At 37.5% G+C, this 21319-nt stretch overlaps 3 protein-coding genes and 1 pseudogene across 10 annotated transcripts; 2 read left to right on the top strand and 2 right to left on the bottom strand.

Annotated features, from left to right (window-relative positions):
- The window catches only part of LOC148586353 (uncharacterized), a 97927-nt pseudogene that overhangs the window by 40795 nt on the left and 35813 nt on the right, over window positions 1–21319 (top strand).
- Window positions 393–2339, bottom strand: LOC132176915 (uncharacterized). 2 transcript variants are annotated; one of them, XM_059589074.2, is made up of 2 exons: window positions 1148–2339; window positions 393–866 (listed from the first exon to the last, which is right to left on the bottom strand). In XM_059589074.2, exons 1-2 carry the CDS (start codon window positions 1613–1615, stop codon window positions 549–551), a joined length of 786 nt encoding a protein of 261 aa, XP_059445057.2. In that variant the 5' UTR covers window positions 1616–2339; the 3' UTR covers window positions 393–548. The 2 variants fall into 2 exon arrangements, with proteins under 2 accessions (XP_059445057.2, XP_059445058.2); XM_059589075.2 differs by having other exon boundaries at window positions 393–860.
- LOC132177068 (uncharacterized) lies at window positions 1601–3965 on the top strand. Of its 3 annotated transcripts, none has more exons than XM_088516055.1 (2): window positions 1601–1691; window positions 2311–3965. In XM_088516055.1, exon 2 carries the CDS (start codon window positions 2343–2345, stop codon window positions 3462–3464), a length of 1122 nt encoding a protein of 373 aa, XP_088372181.1. In that variant the 5' UTR covers window positions 1601–1691; window positions 2311–2342; the 3' UTR covers window positions 3465–3965. The 3 variants fall into 3 exon arrangements, with proteins under 3 accessions (XP_088372181.1, XP_059445265.2, XP_088372180.1); XM_059589282.2 differs by having other exon boundaries at window positions 2292–3965; XM_088516054.1 differs by having other exon boundaries at window positions 1614–1691; window positions 2308–3965.
- On the bottom strand, window positions 4660–10329 carry LOC132177066 (uncharacterized). 5 transcript variants are annotated; one of them, XM_059589277.2, is made up of 3 exons: window positions 10164–10329; window positions 9100–9411; window positions 4660–7064 (listed from the first exon to the last, which is right to left on the bottom strand). In XM_059589277.2, exon 3 carries the CDS (start codon window positions 6722–6724, stop codon window positions 4802–4804), a length of 1923 nt encoding a protein of 640 aa, XP_059445260.2. In that variant the 5' UTR covers window positions 6725–7064; window positions 9100–9411; window positions 10164–10329; the 3' UTR covers window positions 4660–4801. The 5 variants fall into 5 exon arrangements, with proteins under 5 accessions (XP_059445260.2, XP_059445264.2, XP_059445261.2 ...); XM_059589281.2 differs by having other exon boundaries at window positions 4660–7037; XM_059589278.2 differs by having other exon boundaries at window positions 9120–9411.

The raw sequence follows: 21319 nt of genomic DNA, 5'->3' as shown, positions 1-21319 counted from the left end.
GAACGCGGTGTTGGTGGTGGGCGTATTGGGGCGGGGGAGAGGGAGAGAGGAAGAGAGTCATTTTTGGATGAGGTTTTTGGGTTTCGGATGATAGGATTGGATGGGATGGCCACTCTGAGTGGGAGCTGGTTTTGTTGCTTATGTGGCTCACCTTTCCATGTGTCTCCACGCCATTCATTCTTCTAGTGTTTTTTTGGATGTTGAAAAAGAAAATAGATCCACAATCCATCGTATCCTCCCAAGGATTGGGAACTTTATTTTGCAAGCCAAACTTCTTAAAAAGACAAATAAATTATGAACTGATCAGATTAGTTTGCTGATGATCGAGGATGGATGGGATGTAAAAGACGAAAAAATCCAGAGAATTTGGGGGAACTACATCCAAATGTAATAATACTGTAGTTGTTTGATAGGAGGTAGTATAGTAAATGTGTCATAGAAAAAAGCAAAGCGACACATAAGTGTAGGATGATTATTCTAATCCCACGAACTGAGAGGCCCAAATATTAGAAGAGCATGTATAGTATATAGATTGTTCTGAGAAACCATCATGAGCAAATTTCATCAAACACCGGCAATCTCTTTTTCTTCCTAGGACCATAAAGATCACTCTCAACATAGACATTCACGTCTTTCCTTGATGGAGGATTTCCAGTTGAAGAATGTGGCAGCACAACCTCAATGCCATCATCTTGGGGAGACCAGTCGCCGCCAGTGATACAAGTGGTGGAGAGGTTTTTGATCCTGCATTCTGCTTTGGTGGGTGAGGCTGTTTGGGATGCTGCTGCCATGAACTGATAAACAAAGCGACTCTTTGGCCCGTATGTTCCTGTTCCAATGCCACTGTATAGCTTGTGTGTCTGTGCCTTAACAAAATCACAGCAGAAATACACAAATGCCCTTATTAAAGTATGTTAACAGTCAGATATAAGTAATCCTTTTGCATGCCTACCAACAAAATAAGAAAAAGAAAAAGAAAAGAAATGGCATTATATAACTAAAAGAAATATATATATTTTTTAATTTTGTAAATCTCAGCCATTAAAAGATGATGACTATTTCGATGTCATGATGAGAAATCGGAACCGTCCGATAATCGGTCAAAGTAAGAGATTAATTAGTGTGTAGGGGGGTGGGGGGAGCTGACCTGGCATTTGTCGCCGTAGCGGCAGCTTCCAGAATCCTCCCCGGAGCGGCAAATGTCGGTCTTGTAGAGACTCTTCCCACCAGACGACAAAGAAGAAGACGACGTCGTGGAGCCTCCTGAAACGGTGACGGACCTCGCGAACCTTCCAGCCGGAATTGCCGAGGTGACCAGAATCCCATCCATAACCACTACGTCCTCCTCCACCTTCACTGGCGTGGAGTAGACGGTCGGCGACCTCGCCACCTCCAAGTTCTCCACCGGAGAGAGCGGCGCGTACTTGAAGGAGTCCGGAGACCCCGCGCGGAGGTACCTGAAGAGCGGCGACTCTCCGAGGTCGATGTTCTCGTTGTAGTAGCTGGAGCGGCCTCTTCCAAGAGGCGACAGGTTGTCCATCGATGCGTTGCCGTTTAGGTTGCTCCTGAGTCCAGGGGGCTTTGAGTTGCTGCTGTCACTGTAAAAGCCTTCCATTGGATGTTGAGCTTTCCTGCAATTCCGAAAATAAGATTCCGTGATTTTGCCCGAGACTCATGCCAAATCTCCTAAGGTTTCTTCCTCTCACTCTCTCTCGGTGAAATTTAGGGATAAATTGCTTTCGGCTTTGCTTTTGAAATTAGGTTTTCAACATTTTGAATTTCCCGCGTAAATTATATTCTTCTATGCCATGGTAATACGGAGAGAAGACTTACGATCGGATAATTCCAGTCGTTTCAAATGAAAATTTAATGAATTAAACGAGAGAAAAATGAGACAAATCGTTGAATAAACAAGAGAGAGAAAGAGAGAGAGAGAGGAAAAACAAATTACAAAAACGAAGAACAATCTGAATTGCGCTGATTCACTTTCCAGTAGAAACATCAATGCTTTGGACGAATTTTGTAATAGGTACCGTTATAATATAGTTTAGATTATAACAGTTTAGCTAGTTGAGAAGGTTATAATACAGTTTAGTAGTTGAGAAGGTTATAATACAGTTTAATTAGTTGAAGTGTTAGTTGAGGGAGGATGTATAAATAGCCTGAATGAGAAAGTAATCTTGATAGACAATTGTTCATTGTGAACTTCAAAGTTACTCATTTGTTCAATAAAGATTCTCACTTCTTCTCTTCCATACTTTCATTCTTTTCTTACTTAGTTCCATTTAAAGTGTATTTCCATAACAGCAGAGTTATTAGTGGTATCAAAGCCGTTCGATTCCATGGCCGTAAAGCTTTTCAAATTTGATGGGCGTAATGCATCAGCCTGGGTAAGGAATGCCAACAAATTTTTCTCCTTTGAACGAATACGTTTGCAATGGAGAGTGCCCTTAGCAGCATGCTACCTGGAAGGGGAGGCGTTATTTTGGTTCAAGAAAGCAAAAAGTTCGGATTTTGAGACATGGGAAGAATTTGTAGAAGCCCTTCAAGCAAAATTTTCGCAAGAGTGGCAGCAACAACAGCGAGAAAATGTCCAAGAGTTAAGAATGGATTCCTTGGAAGCAAAATTGGAGCAATTGATGGGGATGGTTACAGCTTTAGGCAGGGAGACTGTTTGGAGAAGCCAGGAGGTGGGCAAGGAAGAGGTAAGAGTGCAACAATGGGGTAAGACTGTAGCTCTTGCCTATCATGGTCAGCAAGTTGGGAGACAGCAAGAAGAAATTAAGTCTCCTTTGAATGAGAATGTAGAGACCCAAGAAAAATTCAAGAAAGGAGCAGAGAAGTGTGACCAAACAAATCAAGAAGTCAAGGACACTGACAAGTTGGATCAAGAAAAAGAAGAAACAGAAAACAAGATGATGCAAGAAACAAATCCGGTTGAAGGTAATCAACATCTCTTCGACCAAATGATTCAACCAAGCCAAAAGGAGTTGAGCCTCTCAGAATCTATCGAAGTGAAGGTAATCCCAAATTCAATTTGTAGCACCAAATTCTTGAAAAAATTCCGCCCCTTTTCCACCAAATTTTTGAAATTTCAACATAATGGTAAGACTTATCATGATGAAGATTACGTGTTTGATAAAATGCTGGAGTCGGAAATAGTGCTAATGAGGGATATGTGTTGGGATTATGAGTGGTGGGTGTTTAAGATAGGTTGGAAGCAAAAGACTGTACAGCAGGCTGAGATTGAATCTTGGAGTTCGTTTGTGTTTCAATACTCGAAGGAGGATGATGTGCATGTTGTTTTTTTGAAACATCGATGGCGCTGGAAGAAGAGAATGTGGACTGGGATGGAAGGGGCACAGTTGTCAAGCTTTGGACTGCATTTGGGCCTTGAGCTGCATTGTGTTTTTTGGCAGCTTTCTTTCAATTGCACACAACAACCGGTTGATATTGGAAGATGAAAGGACACACTTGTGAAGGCAGACACTAGTTTATTGCTTTTCTAAAGTAGAGGGGCACATGGAGATCGTAGAGAAGCTTATGGGTAACAATGGTTTACAGCTGGTTCCAACTAAGAATAAAGACAAGCACATGCAATAGAGCTTCGAGAAGGGAGGAGTGTTATATGTGCCTTTTGTAATGGACTATTAGCCGTGTCTGAATTCATTTTGTTTCAAGTGCACCTTGTGGGCTAGCTGCTTTGAAGAGGTGAGTAGTGTAATAGGTACTGTTATAATATAATTTAGCTAGTTTAGAAGGTTATAATACAGTTAAGTAGTTGAGAAAGGTTATAATATAGCTTAATTAGTTGAAGTATTAGTTGAGGAAGGATGTATAAATAGCCCGAATGAGAATGTAATCAATATCTTGATAGACAATTATTTATTGTGAACTTGAAGTTTGACATACTTGAACATGCTTAAGAGGTTAAGTAACCCTCGAAGTTACTTAACTTCTTCTCACCTTTCCATTTCTTCTCTGTGGAGACTTCCATTCTTTTCTTACTTAGTTCTATTTACAGTTTATTTCCATAATAGCACTGTAACAAATTTTTTTTGTTGCTTTTTTCTTCTTGTTTTTATGGTGAACTTCTCGAACATGTGATAGATTTTGAATTTAGGTTGTAGAAACAAAAAAAGAACTTTCAATCGAGCCTCACAATAAAAGATTCAAGCAATACAAGATTCATGAAATTCAGAAATGTGAAAAACAGAGAATCAACTGAAAATTTCAACAAAATAATCAACAGAAAATCAATCGAGTAGCAACAAACAATACAAAATTCATGAAATTCGGAAATGTGAAGAATAGAGAATCAGCTGGAAATTTGAAAAGAGTAATAAACCTCAGAGATAGCAAGCTAGGACTTTGAACAACAAAGAAGCTTTTGTTTTGATTGGACGCAGCTATAATTTCTGTGGTGAGCTTTCAGTGCAAACTAGGGACTACGATTTTCAACCTTTACAAAATGGGCGTGAATATACATACCGCCGTCTTATTTTGAATATATATATATATATATTGCTCAAAATAAAACATATTAAAAAAAATAAAAAATAAAAATAAAAAATAAAAAATAAAAAAAATAAAAAAAAACATACACGCATTCTAGGCTGTTTGGAGAGCGAAGCAGAGTTGAAAGAATAAAAAAAATAAAAAAGCACAACATAAAAACCCTATTCATTGACACAAACTATTTTATGAGTCTTTTGAACGTTACAAGCATATCCAACCTTATGCACAATTCACCATTGAAATCTTCCTAATTCACAACATAAAAAATGTACATCTTTTGAATTTATATCCCATCAATTGCATTCTTCAGATTACCCCCAAACAATGACATGAGACCCCCACCATGGACTCTCCCCTCCGGAACCATAAACTCGAAGCTTTTGCTCCCACCATTATTGTCAATGCCAATGCCTTGCCCATCCATCCCTCCCCCCCTTGCCTTCTCAGCACTCAAGAAACTTGAATTTGATGACTTCATTGATGAAGGAACCAACACCTGCGGGGGTATGAGATGTTGCTTTTTCCCCGGCTTTTCCAACGACCCAATGCAGTTCGGGGCAACACTAACTCTGGAAGAAAAACTAGTGTTCCCAAACCTGCTTCCTGAAATTGAAGCAGCAGATACAAGACCATGGAAGAGCCCTGGTGCAATTAGGCCTCCCTTGTTTGCCTCCCACTCCTGCACCATGCTACTGTGAGCAGCACAAAGACCACTCTTGCCCCTTGCAAATTTCTCGCATTTTCCCTCTCCCCATGTGCATCTCTTTCCCCCACCATGCGCCTTGCAGAAATCTGTGCTCCCTTGTGCACTCTTCCCACAGTTTTCAAATTTGCACCGCTTCCCTCCCCCGTGCCTAACGCAACAATCTGTGCGGCCACGTGCACTCTTTGTGCAACCTGCTACAACGCATCTCTTTCCACCACCATGGGCAACACAGTAGTTCGTGCCCCCATGGACACTCTTTGGGCAAATTCCACCACCATCAAAGAGGCAACGCTTTCCTCCACCATGCCCCTTACACAATGGCGTGCTCCCTTCGGCACCTTTGGTGCACTCGGCAAATATGCAACGCTTTCCGCCACCATGTGCCTTGCAAAATACAGTGCTCCCTTGTGCACCCTTGGTACATTCCTGGTACTGACAACGGCGTCCACCCCCATGAGAGATGCACAAACCAGCTTGTCCTTCAGCGCTACGGGTGCAGCCCTCCACCTTACACCTCTTACCCCCTCCATGTCTAATGCAAAGGCCTGATTTGCCCCGCGCAGCCTTGTTGCACCCATCTTGATATCCACATCGTCGGCCACCACCATGTGCTATGCAATATTCCGTCTTCCCCTCAGCGCTTTTAGTGCAACCCAAGTGCAGGCATCTCTTGCCTCCACCATGGGCCTTACAATAGGCGGTTCGGCTCTCAGCACCCTTGTTACACCCTTGTTTTTGGCATCTCTGTCCGCCCCCATGACCAATACAAAGACCAGATGCCCCTCGTGCTCCTTTTGTGCAGCCCAAAAATTTGCATTTCTTAAAATTGCTGCTGCGGTGGTCAGAAGATGCTCCTGTAGTTGCTTGCTCAGAGCTAGTGCCAACTGAGTACTCTGAGGTAGTGGATGGTTCATGGCTCGGCTGGGATTTAGCCCCAAGCTCTAGAACTTGAGTTTGGATCGAAACCTTGTCACTGTCCATTCTTGGAGCCAAAAGAAGTGATGGCATATACCCACCTGATTTCTTTGCTGAGGTAGAGCCTTCGTCAACAACAGGAATCATAAGATGATTATCTTCAGCAGATACTTGGTTTCGGAGAGAGAAGTTATTAATATCAGTCTCTGTTGAAACTGAAATATCAAGCACACTTGAAGAGTCGTTAGTACCTCTGGAAAGACTGAGTTGTAGGATTGAATCACCCCCAGCTGAAAACCTCTGAGGCAATGTTGTAGCTAATCCCTTGTTCTTCTTGAAGTCCACATTGTAATAACTATCAGAGTATGCACTTGGTGTTGGACCCAACCCAAGCACCAATCGGCAACTGTCATCAGAAGCATTGGGGAAGTTAACCCCAAGACTGCTCTGGTTACACCTAGATCTACCTGCATCGCCACCTCCAAAACCAAGGCAATTCAAGCGTAGGGTAGTGTCGCCGAAGGTGTCATTTTTTTTTAGTTCTCCATCATAAGATAAAAGAACCCCCTTCTTGTTCAGATCCATTCTCTTGACTCTGTGCACTACAGCTATGAAAATCCCAACTAAAAGAACACTTTTTACGATGTGCTACAAGCAGTCCGATATATCAGAACTAAATGAAAAAGTAGAAGAAATTCTAATATCCCACTTCCCCCACTAACAAAGCCAGATGTGTCTGATCTGTCCATCTTTAGTATATATCGGCACCAACAGCACAGAAGAATCTTTTAGTCAAAGCACATTAAGCAGTATCTGATAACATTTCTTGGATAGAACCCTTTAATAAGAATGGTTAATATGGATGTGCAGAGATCTTTGGAGCTTCTTGTGCTCCTAACTGAAAAACCATATAGCTTCATTAACCCTGGCAATAAAGAAAAAAGAAGACTGCATTTAAATCAAATAGTCAAATTGGGAAAAGAATTAGATATGAAATTTTTTTTCCACAATTGGTTGCAAAACAAGATTGTGGATATTCTAATTAATAAACTTTGGCATTATTCGAACTCAAAATCCTAAAATACAAAGTCACTTATAATCTTTTTCTGATTGATCCACAAACTATTAGCTAAGTTATTGAAAAATAAAATTCAGCTAAGTCATTAACCCCATTTAGCAAATCTATCAAAACTTGAAATCGCCGTCTCAATTTACTATCAATTCAAAACCACAAGACCAAGATCTAAAAGCATGGAAGCCTCATTCAAAAATATTGGAGTACAACCACATTATTTACATTTACAAGCCATGATTTATATTATGCACGCATGGAAGTACGGTCATTAGTCACCATAAAACTCAATCCGCTGTATGACTTCAGGACACCTTCCGATCCTTTAAGGGGTAGGGTAAGAGAGGTTATGAAGTAAAGGACAGCCGTGAAATGCTCCAAGGATACTAGAGTTCAATCTTCGACATAAAAACAACCCCAGAACTGACAAAAAGAAAAACAAAATTCTAGGATTTGCAGAAAAGAGGGCCTGTTTAGTAATGTTTTCTAATAGGGCTGGGCATCAACTCCATCGGAGTCAGAAATAGAGTTTCCGGCTTCGGTCTCCACCTGAGTTGGAGGCGCCGGAAAACCTCCGACTTCTCCACAGCCCTAATTTCCTAGCTGCCTCCGCCTCCGATGAGTAGCCTTGGTTTTTTTTTTTTTTTTTTTTGAGAAATAAAATTAAGCTGTCATTAACCCCATTAGCCCTATATATATCTGGATCATTAGCCCTATAATTATATGACATGACTTCAACACATAAAAAGGTTTTTGTTTCCCTTGGACATTGAGCTCCACATAATAAAAATTCCATAACTGCCAAAACTGAAAATCTCCCAAAAAATCAAAGTTACACCCTTTTAAAGTGGCTGCATTTTAACATAGTCGCACTAAAATCAAAATGGCCAGTATATGGCAGGAGTGCCTTACGAATGCATGTGGCATTGCTGGTAACTAAATAATAAAGAAACTTTATTTACGTTTCAAGTCACTAGTTATCAACAATCTGTAAACCTTTTACCAAGCATGTACCACATTATAAGGGCCTTCCTACTTCTGCTAAATGGTACAAAATTGGAAACTACTGCAGGCTTTCTGAAAATGTAGTTCATGTGCAACCGTCTAGGTCTGGTACATATAGACATCAGTCACTATTTGTTTAGAAATATTATCTGCCCATTTCTATCTATAGGTTCCTCCACATTATACAGATATTATATAAAAGAAAAATATCAGGTAACAAGGATGCCCTAGTTGTTCCTATGTGATGTTTCGCCACCAAGGAACATAAACTTCATAGATTGAACGAGAAGGCAGTTCAGCTTGCAAATTGAAATCAACAGGAGAAGGCATGATTTCAAGCCACATCATGTTACTGTTAGATAGGAAGGAATGATGGTATAAGCTGTTAACTAAACAAAATGATGTTTCGTATGTACGCGGGAGTGTGATGGGACACGACTACATCAAAGAATAATTACAATGCTAATTTAATTCCATGCCTCATTCAACAAAGATGCATCCTGAGTTTCTTGTTAACTCTTATTAGCCTATATATTGCAAAGATAATGAGAGCTTACCATATAGAAATCAATCATAAAGTTGATGAAACAAATCATTAATCATAAGACAAGGACTAGAGAACTAGCTAAAGATGACTTTCACACAATGAGATAAATCCGTACTCATTGAGCAGCACCTCTTTATATACTTAAATAACATGTGCCAAAAAACAAGGAGTTGAAGGAAGATGTGGAGAATTTTGTATTCTTTCGTAGATATAGATAGTGCATAACTTCAAAAAAAGGAACCCAAATTTTTCTTTCAAAAGGGACATTGCAACAAAGCACTTAACTGGGAAGAAAACCTACAGATTTTATATAAATTATTAAAAGAAGAGGTAAACCTTCGGCAAAGACTTCTGACCTTCACTAACTTAACAGGAGAAAAAGCCACATCCATTTTGTTTGTACTGAGCAGTATGCTGTCCAGACCTGATAAATGCCAATTCTTCCTCCTGATTGTTAATTTGTTTTACTGATTAACAAGTGCACTCAACTGCAGATGGATGTAGCTTCTGAAGATTGTAATCAATCTGTTTTATTTCCTACTTTCTCTTTCCATCCTCAACTCTTCCGCTCAGTATCATCTTCAACAATGTATGCAAACCAGCTGAAAGCCCCCCACTAAGCAAATTTATGGCTGTTCTTCTGTGAAACTAGACCACATGAAAAGGTAAAAGCTTCAGACATGGAAATAAAACAAGAGGCACTTCCATATCTAAATATTAGTTCACCAACAGAACTTAGCCATTAATTTCTTCAAAACAAAAATAAGCCAAAAAAATCTTCCAGTCGACCTAAAATGAATTCAGTATATCAGATTTATTGGAATACTATTTTTTATTTTGGCAGAATATTATAACAAACAGAAGAACTAAAATTAACGCAAACTATTAACCATGGAAATTTCTGATAAATCAAAATACTAACATTTGAGATCTATCCAAAAACCAAAAGCCCCTGAACACAAGAAAAATAAAAAAAATTAAAAAAAAATAAAAAAAAGAGAGAGACTCGAGCCCTATGAGCACCATATGAATTTTCAATGAACCCGATCAAGAAAAAAAACCAGATCAAATATGTTACCGGTTCAGCTAAGAATTTAAAACCCAAATCATTTACACCAACAAAAAAAAATATAACAAGAACAAAAAACTTAAATACCATTAATCAAAAAATAGCAGATTAAAAAATTTCTGCAAAGATTAGAGTATAAAAGCTGAGAAGAGAACTGAGAATACCCAACAACCAAAAATGCTAACAATCCCAAACCACACGGTAAAAAAACCCAAGAAATCACAAATTTCAAACCCAAATATAACAAGTTTCAGCAAATGAAATAACACCAACAAAAGAGAAATAAATAATAATAATTATTATAAAAAGGACGAATAATTTGCAGTTATACCCTGATAATCAATTTACAGAAAATCTCCGAAAAGCTGGCAGATCTGTGAAGTGCCCGGAGTCATCCCGCTGCTGAAAGACCCAGGTGGAGAAGAAAAAGAAGCGACGAAAGCAGAGCGATTTGTAGCAGAGTGAGAAAAATAGCAAATACAACCAATCACGTAATAAATGAAACCAAATTGACTTGGGCGGCTCTATTTTCTCGTTTTTCTTATTTGGTCTTTTAAAAAATAAAAAATAAAAAAATAAAAATTAGAGGGGGCAGCCACTTGTTGTTTAGTCAAGAAGTGTGAAATACCAAACGTACCCTGATTTTAGTGCGCCCACAACTGGCCATGCATACTTTTAGTTGAGAAGGCCGTGTCAGGAAATGTCGGAATTGCTCTTCTTACAGGAATGCGATGTAGGGATACTGAAGAAGGGTTTTGTTTGTCTTTTTGCACCGTTTTTAATATATGTTGTCGTGAGCGTGGCGGAGAGAAACTAGTGGACGAGGGTGGAGTTTTGATGGCGCCCCAGATCACCATATATTTATTAAAACCGTCTGTGTTGGCGTCGGCTTACTTTTCGGGCCGCTGCACTCACATCAACGGCTTGGTCTGCTGAGAGCATGAGAGCCAAGCCACTGACATATCTTACCAGATCTATATATGTTTATATATATAAGGCTGGAACCAAAATTTTGAGAGAGGGAGACAAAACAAAAAAATTGGGGACTCGAGCCTCCAAACCTTGTGTTAGTTCTGCTAGGGAGAAAAACTTGTTTCATACATAAGAACAGAAAAAGAGGAAATGTTTTTTTTTTTACTATAAAACTTGAGGAGGGTGAAAGATAAGTTTTTCTCTCTTAATTAACCATTTTATATTCATAAGCTATTTTATTACTACGACTTGGGAAAAAAAAAAAAAAAAAAAAAAAAAGAAGCATTTGTTACTATATGTCCTTTCACACACATCCAGCTTGAGCATTGTGAAAATAAATGTAATTTTATTGTTATATATTAACTTTTTTAATATTTTCACTTCTTTGTGCAATGTGAAAAGCCACATTAGTCATAAATTAAGAAAGAATTTGAATTGAGAGAGTTCTCAGAGTAGACTTTAATACTTCAACTTGTCATTTGAGGGTTGAAAAAGTAATTTGGCAGATGAAAGGTGAAATATTAGGAATAATAGTGGATTTAATAGTGTTTTTTTTTTTTAATTTATAAAAACTTTTGGTGTCCACCCAAGCTTAGCATGTATGTGCTTTCGCCCCTATGCTATACATACTCTCATTTTCACATACTTATTTTTTCACATTCATATATGGCTTTTAAAACTATCATTAGATTTATGATAGATCTTTATTGAATTTTAATTCAATTGTGATTTTAAGAATCACTTATGAGTTTTAGAAAATTGGTGTAAAAAAGTGGAAGTGTGTGAGACTCATTCTTTATCTTTAATGTTTGGTTTTCATCTTTTGCCCCTTCTTATCCCATCTTGGTACAATAAATGAGCAAATTTATCATTGAATTTGTGAGACTCATTCTCCTAACCATTTTTTTTTTTTAATTGATTCAAATCCACCATTGGATTTGTAGGTTTACATGTGGGTGACAGGTTCTACGTATTCAATGATAAATTTAAAATAAAGTAAGTATGAAGATGGTTGAGAGATGGTGACGAGAATGAGGCATAGCATTTTTTTTTGATGAAACATATGGACAAGAGATGGAGAAAATATAAATTTTGATCTAATAGTAATTTTAACAGTCGATATGAGGATATACATCTATCAAAGTAATTTTTTTTTTTTATATATATAAATAATAAATAAGGGAATCAAATAATTATATCTATCAAAGTACTTTAACTTTAATCTTTTTAAATATATTTATTCAAGAAATAAAAATGTTGATTCATGGAAATTTTTAACTATACAAAATAAAATTTATTCATTTTAGAAATTTTTACGAATTTCTTAGTTCTTATCCATACAATGAAAAACAATATTGGGAATACCTCAAGCAGATTCATTCAAGTTTAGTAAGGGTTCGTTCGGGATTGCGGTTTCAATAAGTACGATTTTAAAAATTACGTTTTTAAAAATTGCGTTTTTGAAATCGCTACTTTTTAAAATCACAAAGGCACGTGGTAAACATGTTAAAAGGTATTTTTTTTTATCAAATATTTGTTAAGTGAAATCATGATTTTTGTTTAAATTCGCTCATTTTTAAATAAGCACAACTTAGTCTGCTTGTAGAAATCACTTTTTTTTTTTCTTCCTATTTTAGATTAAGTGTTTTTTAAATCGCAATGCCAAACGCCTTACATTTTGCGATATCTTTTAAAAACATAGATTATTCTTGTGAAATCACAATCTCAAACACACCCTAAATCATGAATCATTCCTAATCCTACAACCAGAATCTAAATTGTTTGTTTAAGGTTTCCAAGCCAATAATACTAAAAAAAAAAAAATTAAAAATTAAAAATTAAAAAATTAAAAAATTTTCCCCTTGTCCAAGCGCCTCTGTGAATTTCAAAAGGAAAACAAAAAGATTTTTGTACATAATCTTATATTAAAGGATTGTGATAGCTTCATGAGAAACCTTTTATTTTATTTTATTTTAGCTTAGCAGAGGAAGACCTGTTTGGTATAATTTTCAAAAAATATTTTAGGTTTGTGTTTTGAAAATTATTTTCGGAGAAAAAAAAATTTTGAAAAGTGTTGTCTATGTGGTCATATCCAAGAATTCATTTGTGTAACTGAAAAATTGTTTCTGAAAAGCAAACAATTGAAAAGTATTTCATTTTTAATCTTTCCAAACATAGAGTAGAACCCAAAAAAAAAAAAAAAAGTTTGGACCCGCTAGAAATTAGCCTTCAAAAAGCTTGCTCGGTGCTTACAATATGACTGATACAATCGTGAATGATATCTCCACAGAACTATTCCTCTTTATAATCTAATGTTGATCTTGCCAAAGTATGAGCAGCTTCATTCGCCATTCTCCTCACGTGACACACCTTCCAACATTGGATCCTTTGAAGTAGCATTTTTGCATCCTGGACTACATGTCCAAATCTATTACGGCTTTCCCCCTCTTTGTTGAAAGCGTTTACAACCTTCAAGGAGTCTCCTTCAAGAATAACCTTAGAACAGCCCAAACTCACACACAGTTCCGCTGTTTTCCATGCCGCCATTGCCTCAGCAGTGGAAGGATCCGTAATCTAAGGCCTAGATGCTTGAAGTGTTGCTACTACTCGCCCAATATGGTCTCTCGCCAATATGCCCACCCCTATCACATGTCAGTGCACATCAATTGCAGCATCCCAATTAAGTTAGACAGTACCGTTTAGAGGAGTCTCCCATTGCATCACTATATGGGTTGGGATTTGCCGTGGCCTACTATTTTGGTGTTGCTTTGCTTTAAGGAAAGCTTCTATCTTGTCAGACCCAATTTGATTGACCTTCAACGATGAAGTGAACTCTCCTTTAAATACAAACTTATTCCTCCGTAACCATATATGACGTGTAGTAACTGCCACTTGTAACATCTCCTCTTTATCTAGCCTTCCCATAAGAGCTTCCAGGATGTTTATAAAAGCATCCTCATTGCTAGTAATTTTTTGAATCATCTTCTTATTCTCCAACCACACATCTTTTGCAGACCTACAACTCCAAAGGATGTGCCTAGTTGTCTCTGGATAAAGGCCACAAATTGGGCAAAGAGGGCCCTCAGCTATGCCATGCTTGAAAAGGTTTTCTTTTGTAGGGAGAATATTATTATTGGCTTTCCACAGGAACATTTGGACAACTTTCAGGTCTCGGAGCTTCCAAATCTCCTTCCATAGAGCGTTATTATAACCCATGTTGGAACTACTTCCCTGCTCCATCATAATATTCTCCTTTTCAAGGTGATATGCACTATGCACCAGAAGTCACCGCTTTTATTTCCTATCCATACCAGTTGGTCACATTGGGTTTTCGGGCAAATGGCCATACCACATATCCCAGCTGCCTCGTCCTCATTAAAATTCTCTCACACTAGGGGAACATTCCACCAGTGTGTGTGATCTATTAGGTCACATAACTTAGCCTCACGGCCTAGAACTCGAATCGAAGATTGTATGGAGTGTGTTCTGGGGGTGGGCATCCAATGATCTTGCCATATTTTAGTGGAACATCCATCTCCCACATGCCATACTAGTCCCGCCTTGAGCAATATTTTTGCATTCCAAATGCTCCTCCACACATATAATGGTTTTCCTCTTAAGGGGAAGTCCAAAAAATTTCCATCCGGATAGTATTTCTCCTTATAAATTTGAGCCACTAGGGAGTTCTCATTGTGCATCAATCTCCACTAGTGTTTGGCTAATAAAGCCAGGTTAAAGCATTCCAAATCCCAAAATCCTAGGCCCCCTTTTTCTCTAGCTCTCCCCATCCGATCCTAACTCATCCAAGCCATCTTCGCATCATTCTTCTTATGTCCCCACCAGAATTTAGACATCATGGTGTTTATTTCCTTGCAAAGAGTTTTTGGGAGCTAAAAAATGCTCATAGTGTATGTAGGTATTACTTAAATAACTGCCTTCAAGAGCACCTCTGTAATGACCCTAATGGGAAAATCAATTAACTAGTAATTGACCCCATGGTTCATCTCCCAGCCCTATCCCTCATGGGACAAGATTCAGGGATCATAATCTCCTCCTAAACGAGAGAATTCAGCAAAAGACTTTTAAACTATAGGGAAGGAGAATAATGATAAAATAACCACACATCCATACACCAGAATAAACATAATACCTCATATCATAAAGATAAGTCATCAAATGTATCGGTCATCAGATCATCATCAGAACAAAATATTATACTCCCAAATGATAACTATCTTACAAAATATCAACAGGTCAAATCCTAAGCTTTAGTAGGGCTAGAGAAATAATAATTTCCACCATATCTGCTTGGGTAGTTCCTCCATCATCCCACATGGACTTCAACCAGACTGAGTTCATATCCTCAAAAATGACTCGGATCAGGTTCTGTGCAATCACCCATGTCGGATCCGAAGGCATCCTCGTCTAGGCTAGCTAAACTAGGCAATTATTCGTAACGAAGGGAAAAACATAAAAACGAAGGGATAAGTCTAAAGACTTAGTGAATGTTAATGCACATAATATCCATGCTAGTTTAGTGATGAGCTTTATTTGATAAAGTATGTAGCAGTTTAATCATGACGGTTTTCCATAGGTGCGATATATATATATATATATATATATATATATATATATATATATATATATATATATGATACGTACTTATAATCATGAGTAACAGTGATAGTTAAACATTATGGTTTACCTGAAATATTACCCATTCTCAACAGGGTTGGCGCTGTCTCGATAGACCTGTAATACAATACCGGTGCCATGGATATTGTACGCTACCGTCCATAACACTAATGTCACGACTGAGTCCAACCTCGGATAACCCACACCACTAATGATCTACGCCTTGTAGTGACCACCCGTTAAGGCTGCTATTATACTAATTACCCACCTAAATTAATAGGCGAATAATTGGTACGTTTTACTTGCAAGTGTACAAGATCAAAACAATAGCATAGTAGGCAAATACAAGATCATTCTCACAAGGACTGTGTAAATTATGTTTAAAATGATTTTCCAAATTTAATGTCTAAATGTCACAAATTGAAAGATTTAATTGAAATAATAAGAATGAAAGGGTTGGGGTTTTGACCTCCACCACTAATCATACTCAATTAAGATAAACAATATGTCAATGCTACAATCATACCCATATACTTAATGCTTGTCAACCTAAAGGCATGATATCTACTCCTTAAGCTATTGACCTCTCTAAGCAACGAATTAGGCATGGTATCTACTCTAATTATTTTCTTTCTCAAAGGATTTAGCATGGTATCTACTAAGTTGTTCTTCAAGAAAGTATAAATCTATGAAAATCGACAAACACATGAAGCCTAGGGCATGATATCTACTTCCAGTTTTCCATGTTGATTAATCCAAGAACCTGTAATAAGGTTCTTTTGTCACTTTATTAAGCTCCGGACTCGGTCATCCAAATTGACTTAAATAAAAAATCCAAGCACATGCATATGTTTATCAAGCATATCCATATGAGAAATTCAATCAAATAGGAAATAATCAAGTTAAATATCCCAAAATATAACTACAACAAATGCGCCAATATTGAGATCCTAAAGAGACATGATTAGGGCTTCAATCTAGTCCCTAACAAAGGTTTAGTTACATATAATGAAAATAAAAAGAAAAATAAGAAACCGAAAATGCTTCTTGACTTGAGCCTCCAATTCTTCTCTAATTTTTGGTATATCTTTTCTCAATGCTTAGAGGTCTATTTATAATGATTAGAAGAACCCTAGTAGCCCTAGAAACCCTAGAAAAAATTGTGGGTCAGTCTCCTAATCCAAAAAGGAGACTGAAAACCCAATCTCAAGTGAAAAAGGAGTCTGGTCGCATCTTGGGCGCTCGAGTGCGCTCGATCCCATAGTTTTGCACTCGAGCTTGGCTGCTTGTGCGATTGAGCGCGGATACGCTCGATCCTAATGTGCATGCGATCGATCCCACAACATCAACTTTCCCCCCAAATTGTCCTTTAAGCTTGGAACTTTTCAAAAATGTTTTATTTTCTTCAAAAACATAAAAACTGCAAGAAAACCCAAAAACAAAACAAAATCTCAAACTATAACAAAACTAAGAGCTTAACATATGTGAATTAAGGGGGTAGAATGTGTAACATTTAACACTTATCAACTGCGCCGGTCATGAAACAACCATTGGATCTAAGGCTCATATAACAACACACACATTTGACCATAAAGTTAACTTGTATAGTAAGCTCATAGCTGTTATCTCGTACGTACCGGTGTACCATGTCATACAATGTAATTTATCTTATCTGTATTTTACATGCATGCTTTTACAAGTCTCACTTTCGTTAACATGTTAAGTACAACGTTTTTCACAAATGCTAGAGTTCATGTGCAACAGAAAATATGTTTCTGTGAGAGTTTCAAATATGCATGTTTTGGTACTCAAAATAGACGTGCAAATGTGGAAAAATAAATTGCGAGCATTATGTGAGTTAAAAGCCACATGGGTCGATTAAAGTCTCTGAGTAATCCTCCAAGTAAACTCCACCAACATTCACAAAATCTCACCACTCTCACAAAACCAAAATGACAAAGTTTCCCTAAGCTTATGGGGTGGAGAAAATCAAATGGGGTGGAGGGGTATTTATAGGGGATGAGTTTGACGGCAAAATGGTGAATAACTAGAAAGGGGCGAGCGCTCATGTACTGTTGCTCAGAGGGGTTAGGTGGTAGGTGACATGCACAAATAAAAATCAGCGGTCAACAAAAGGTCAACGAGTGCTCGACCTGGTCTCCACACGAGCGTTCATGTACGGTTGCCAAGCGAGCGCTCGTGTGTGGTCCCCCACATGAGCGTTCGTCTATTGTAGCTCCGAGATCCAAAAATTTTAAAAATACCCTTCCTGGTATTCCTAGTGACCCAAAGCCCAATTAACCTTCTAATTAAGTTGTCTTAAGCCTAATTGATTATTTGGGTCACCACAACCTCTTTGCCTGCTTGTGTCATAAATTTTTCTTTCTACCCATTAATTCTATCCTATATCCTCCCTTTTATGCATGTAAATGCACTTACTCTTGAGCAACAAATTAGAGCTGGTAACCCCAAATATTTTTCAAACCTCTGAGTGGAGCTTAACTCAGCTACAGAAAGAATATGTGCTTTCGTCTCTAGGTTGGTGTTTCAACTGAATAATACAGAGGTCTTTTCTTTATTCAACTTTTGCCCCAAAGTTTTCTCACAAATTGACAAAATGTCCTGGATCCGAATCCATTCGAAAGTGTTTGCTTTACAGAAAAGCAAACTGTCATCCACAAAGAATAAGTGATTTAATCGCATACCACCTCTAGTAATGGGAAGCCTTGTTATCCATATGTCCCGTTCCGCCTGATTGATGAGTGAAATTAAGCCTTTTGCACACAATATGAAGAGATATGGAGACAACAAATCCCCTTGACGAATCCCCCGTGATGGGAAGATCTTTCAATGCGGTAGCCCATTGATTAGCACCGAATAGGACACTGTTCGTACACATTTCATTATCATAGAGATCCACTGATTTGCAAACCCAAGCCTCTTCATAATTGCTTCCAAAAAGTCTCATTCAATTCGATCATAAGCCTTGCTCATACTCAGCTTTAGTGCCATAAAGCCTTCTCTACCCTTCATCTTTGCATCCATAGAGTAGAGTGCCTCAAATGCTACCAGAATGTTGTCTGTAATCAGTCGAGCTAGAATAAATGCACTCTGGGTGGGGGGAAATGATAGAAGGCAAAACCTTCTTCATTCGATTAGTTAACACTTAGGAAATAAGTTTATATAAAACAGTACATAGACTAATAGGCCTATCTATGTTCTTTAATGCTAGATGGGGTTTTTTTTTTTTTTTTTGGGGACCAGTGCTATGTAAGTAGCATTAACAGCATCATCAAATATTCCATCATTGAGAAAATTGAGAACTGCTCTACATAGGTCATCTTTCACGAACTGCCAACGTTGATAAAAGCAAGCTGCAAAACCATCCGGACTCGGTGATTTGAGAGTTTGTGTTTGGGATAAGGCTACATCAACCTCCATTGCTTAAAACTTCCTTAACAGTTGAGCATTCATATCATTTGACACCCAGGCATCTAAAAAAGACAAGCAATCATCAACTCCTTTAGTCCCTCCTGAAGTGAAAAGTTTTGATAAAATTGGATAAATGCTTTGCTAGCTAATCTCCTTAGGCTTCTTCCACTCCCTCCCTTCATCATCTGTAATCCGTTGAATATGATTGATTTTTTGGCGGTGACTTGCCTATGCATGGAAAAAAAGGATATTACGGTCTCCCTGCTAATACCAGTTTTGCTTAGCCCTTTGTTTCCATTTGGTGTCTTCATGCTCAAGGATTGCATCAATATCTATTTGTAATTGCTTTATGGCTTCCCAGTTGGCTGGACCCTCATCATGGTGTAGGCCCTTAAGCTGCTTTGTTTTTTCTTTCCACTTTTTCTTTGCATTCCCGAATTTCCTGCTACTCCAACAGGTTAATTGAGTTTGGTAGCTTGCTAATTTTGTGCGGACTAGATGCATTGGTGTGGGGCCTCCTTCACTTTCTTTCCATGCATTTTGTATGACATTGGTACACTCCTCATCAATCAACCAGTTTGCTTCGAACTTAAAGCCACGGTTAAAACTGACTTTCTCCTCTTTTGTCTCCACAAAGTCTACTAAGATTGGCTTATGGTTTGAGGAGCCTGCTGCCAAGATGTGCACTGTTACTTCTTTATATTTTTCACACCATTCTTTATTTGCTACAGCTCTGTCGAGTCTCTCCTTTGTGAAAATTTCATCTTGCCGTTCATTATTCCACATGTATTTAGAGCCAACATATCCTAGGTCAGTGAGATGATTATCCTCCAAAGCTGCTTGAAATAAGTCCACCTGGCTCTCCTTCCTCAAAGCTACTCCAGATTCTTCTCACGCAGAGCTTCAATGTCTTCTGCCATCATTCTGTTGTAATTGTGTGTTACAAACACTTGTGTTAAACTCATTATTTTCTTTGACTTTAAGATTAAATTTCTTATTGACCGTTTGCAATCTCTTAAACTTTTTACCGTTTGATTATAAGTTTTAATGAAAGAAAAATCAGCTTTATGGTTTTGACAATTGGGATTAATTGTCAAGTATTTTGACATTTTATTAATAAGTTTTACGTTTCTACCTTTGGGTCATTAACGAGTTTTATTCTTCTTAAAGTGTTTTAACCGTTTGGTCATAAATCCCAGCAGATGACCGTTTGGAACATAAATTGCACTCACTGCTTTCAATGCTTTGGATATTATAATGGATTCTTCGTACTAAGCCAACTATCATGTTTATATAAGACACACCACGAGTACTTGGGGATATATATATAGAATTTTATATGTTTCTTTTTTTTATATATTGCTCTAAAAAATAATGAGATTATTTTCGCAAAGGAAGATTAAAGGGTTGTTCTATTAATCTTCGTTCTTGGAAGTGCGTCCTTAACGAAGGTAGACGCTATAGTCTAATCCTGGGAGGTTGCGTGTCAAGAGATCCGATCGCACCGAGTTATACACTCCGGGATGCACGAATCAACCTTTAAGGACAACGCTCTTGCGTGATTCTATAGTATTGTGAGATCTTTCCATACTCTATTTTCATCTCTTGTATTTTATTTATTTTATTGTTAATATTCATATTGTAATTATTTTATATCAATGAGAATTTGTGCACCATCCAAAATTATTTCCAACAATCTTAAAGGTTGAATCGTGATGGTTGCACAAATATTTTTATTAAAACTATAGTATTTAAACTTATGAGAAGTCAAATACTATAAGAGTTAATTTGCAGTATGCAATTCGCATACAAGAAAGATGAAATCAATCTTGAGTGGAAAGATTTTGTTGTGAAAAAAAAAATCTGGAAATTGATTCATTTATCAAAAGAAGAGCTTAATTTCATGTGTAGGTATGGAAAGTGAAAATATTTTGATTGAAAGAGTTTTGATTATTGACCTCAAATTTGTGTTATTTAATTTGTTCGTCAAATAATATTTTATTGCTGGGTTATGAATCTTGCAAAAAAAAGAGTTAGGCCCTTTACAATTTTTAGAACTTAGCATTTTATGTTGTGTTGTGCTAAGCTTATTGGAAAACATCCATGTAGAGTAATAATAATTACAATGAGTAGTTACTCATGGTGTGATGGAAAAAATATATAGGCATTACTAATTGTGTGCAGAGAATGCAATTTTGTTGAAGCTTCTTGCAGATAAGCATAACATGGGAGAAAGAGACGTGGTGCGTGCATTGAGTTGATCGGTTCTCACGACACTCAGTTGGTGTGTGGTGGTGACAATCTATTTTAGAAGATCTTAGAGTAAAGCTGTTGGCTTCGCTGTGAATTTTAAACGCTGATTCAGGTCTTATTTTTTTTTTAATACATAATATACCATTTCATTTATTAAAATGAAAAAATTCAAGTTATGAAGGTACTCCTTGATTG

This window comes from Corylus avellana, chromosome 4 (genome assembly GCF_965113065.1).
Source record: "Corylus avellana chromosome 4, dhCorAvel1.hap1.2, whole genome shotgun sequence".
Lineage (NCBI taxonomy): Eukaryota > Viridiplantae > Streptophyta > Magnoliopsida > Fagales > Betulaceae > Corylus > Corylus avellana.
Note: the sequence above shows the minus strand (reverse complement) of the source record. Positions and strands in the feature narration are given on the sequence as shown.

What these genes read in the sequence shown, in the direction of transcription:
- LOC132176915 (XM_059589074.2), bottom strand. Translation starts at nt 1,615, where the DNA reads ATGGAAGGCTTTTACAGTGACAGCAGCAACTCAAAGCCCCCTGGACTC. An exon ending in GCTACGGCGACAAATGCCAG is followed by an intron (nt 867 to 1,147) that starts GTCAGCTCCCCC and finishes GATTTTGTTAAG; the next exon opens with GCACAGACACACAAGCTATA.
- LOC132177068 (XM_088516055.1), top strand. Translation starts at nt 2,343, where the DNA reads ATGGCCGTAAAGCTTTTCAAATTTGATGGGCGTAATGCATCAGCCTGG.
- LOC132177066 (XM_059589277.2), bottom strand. Translation starts at nt 6,724, where the DNA reads ATGGATCTGAACAAGAAGGGGGTTCTTTTATCTTATGATGGAGAACTA.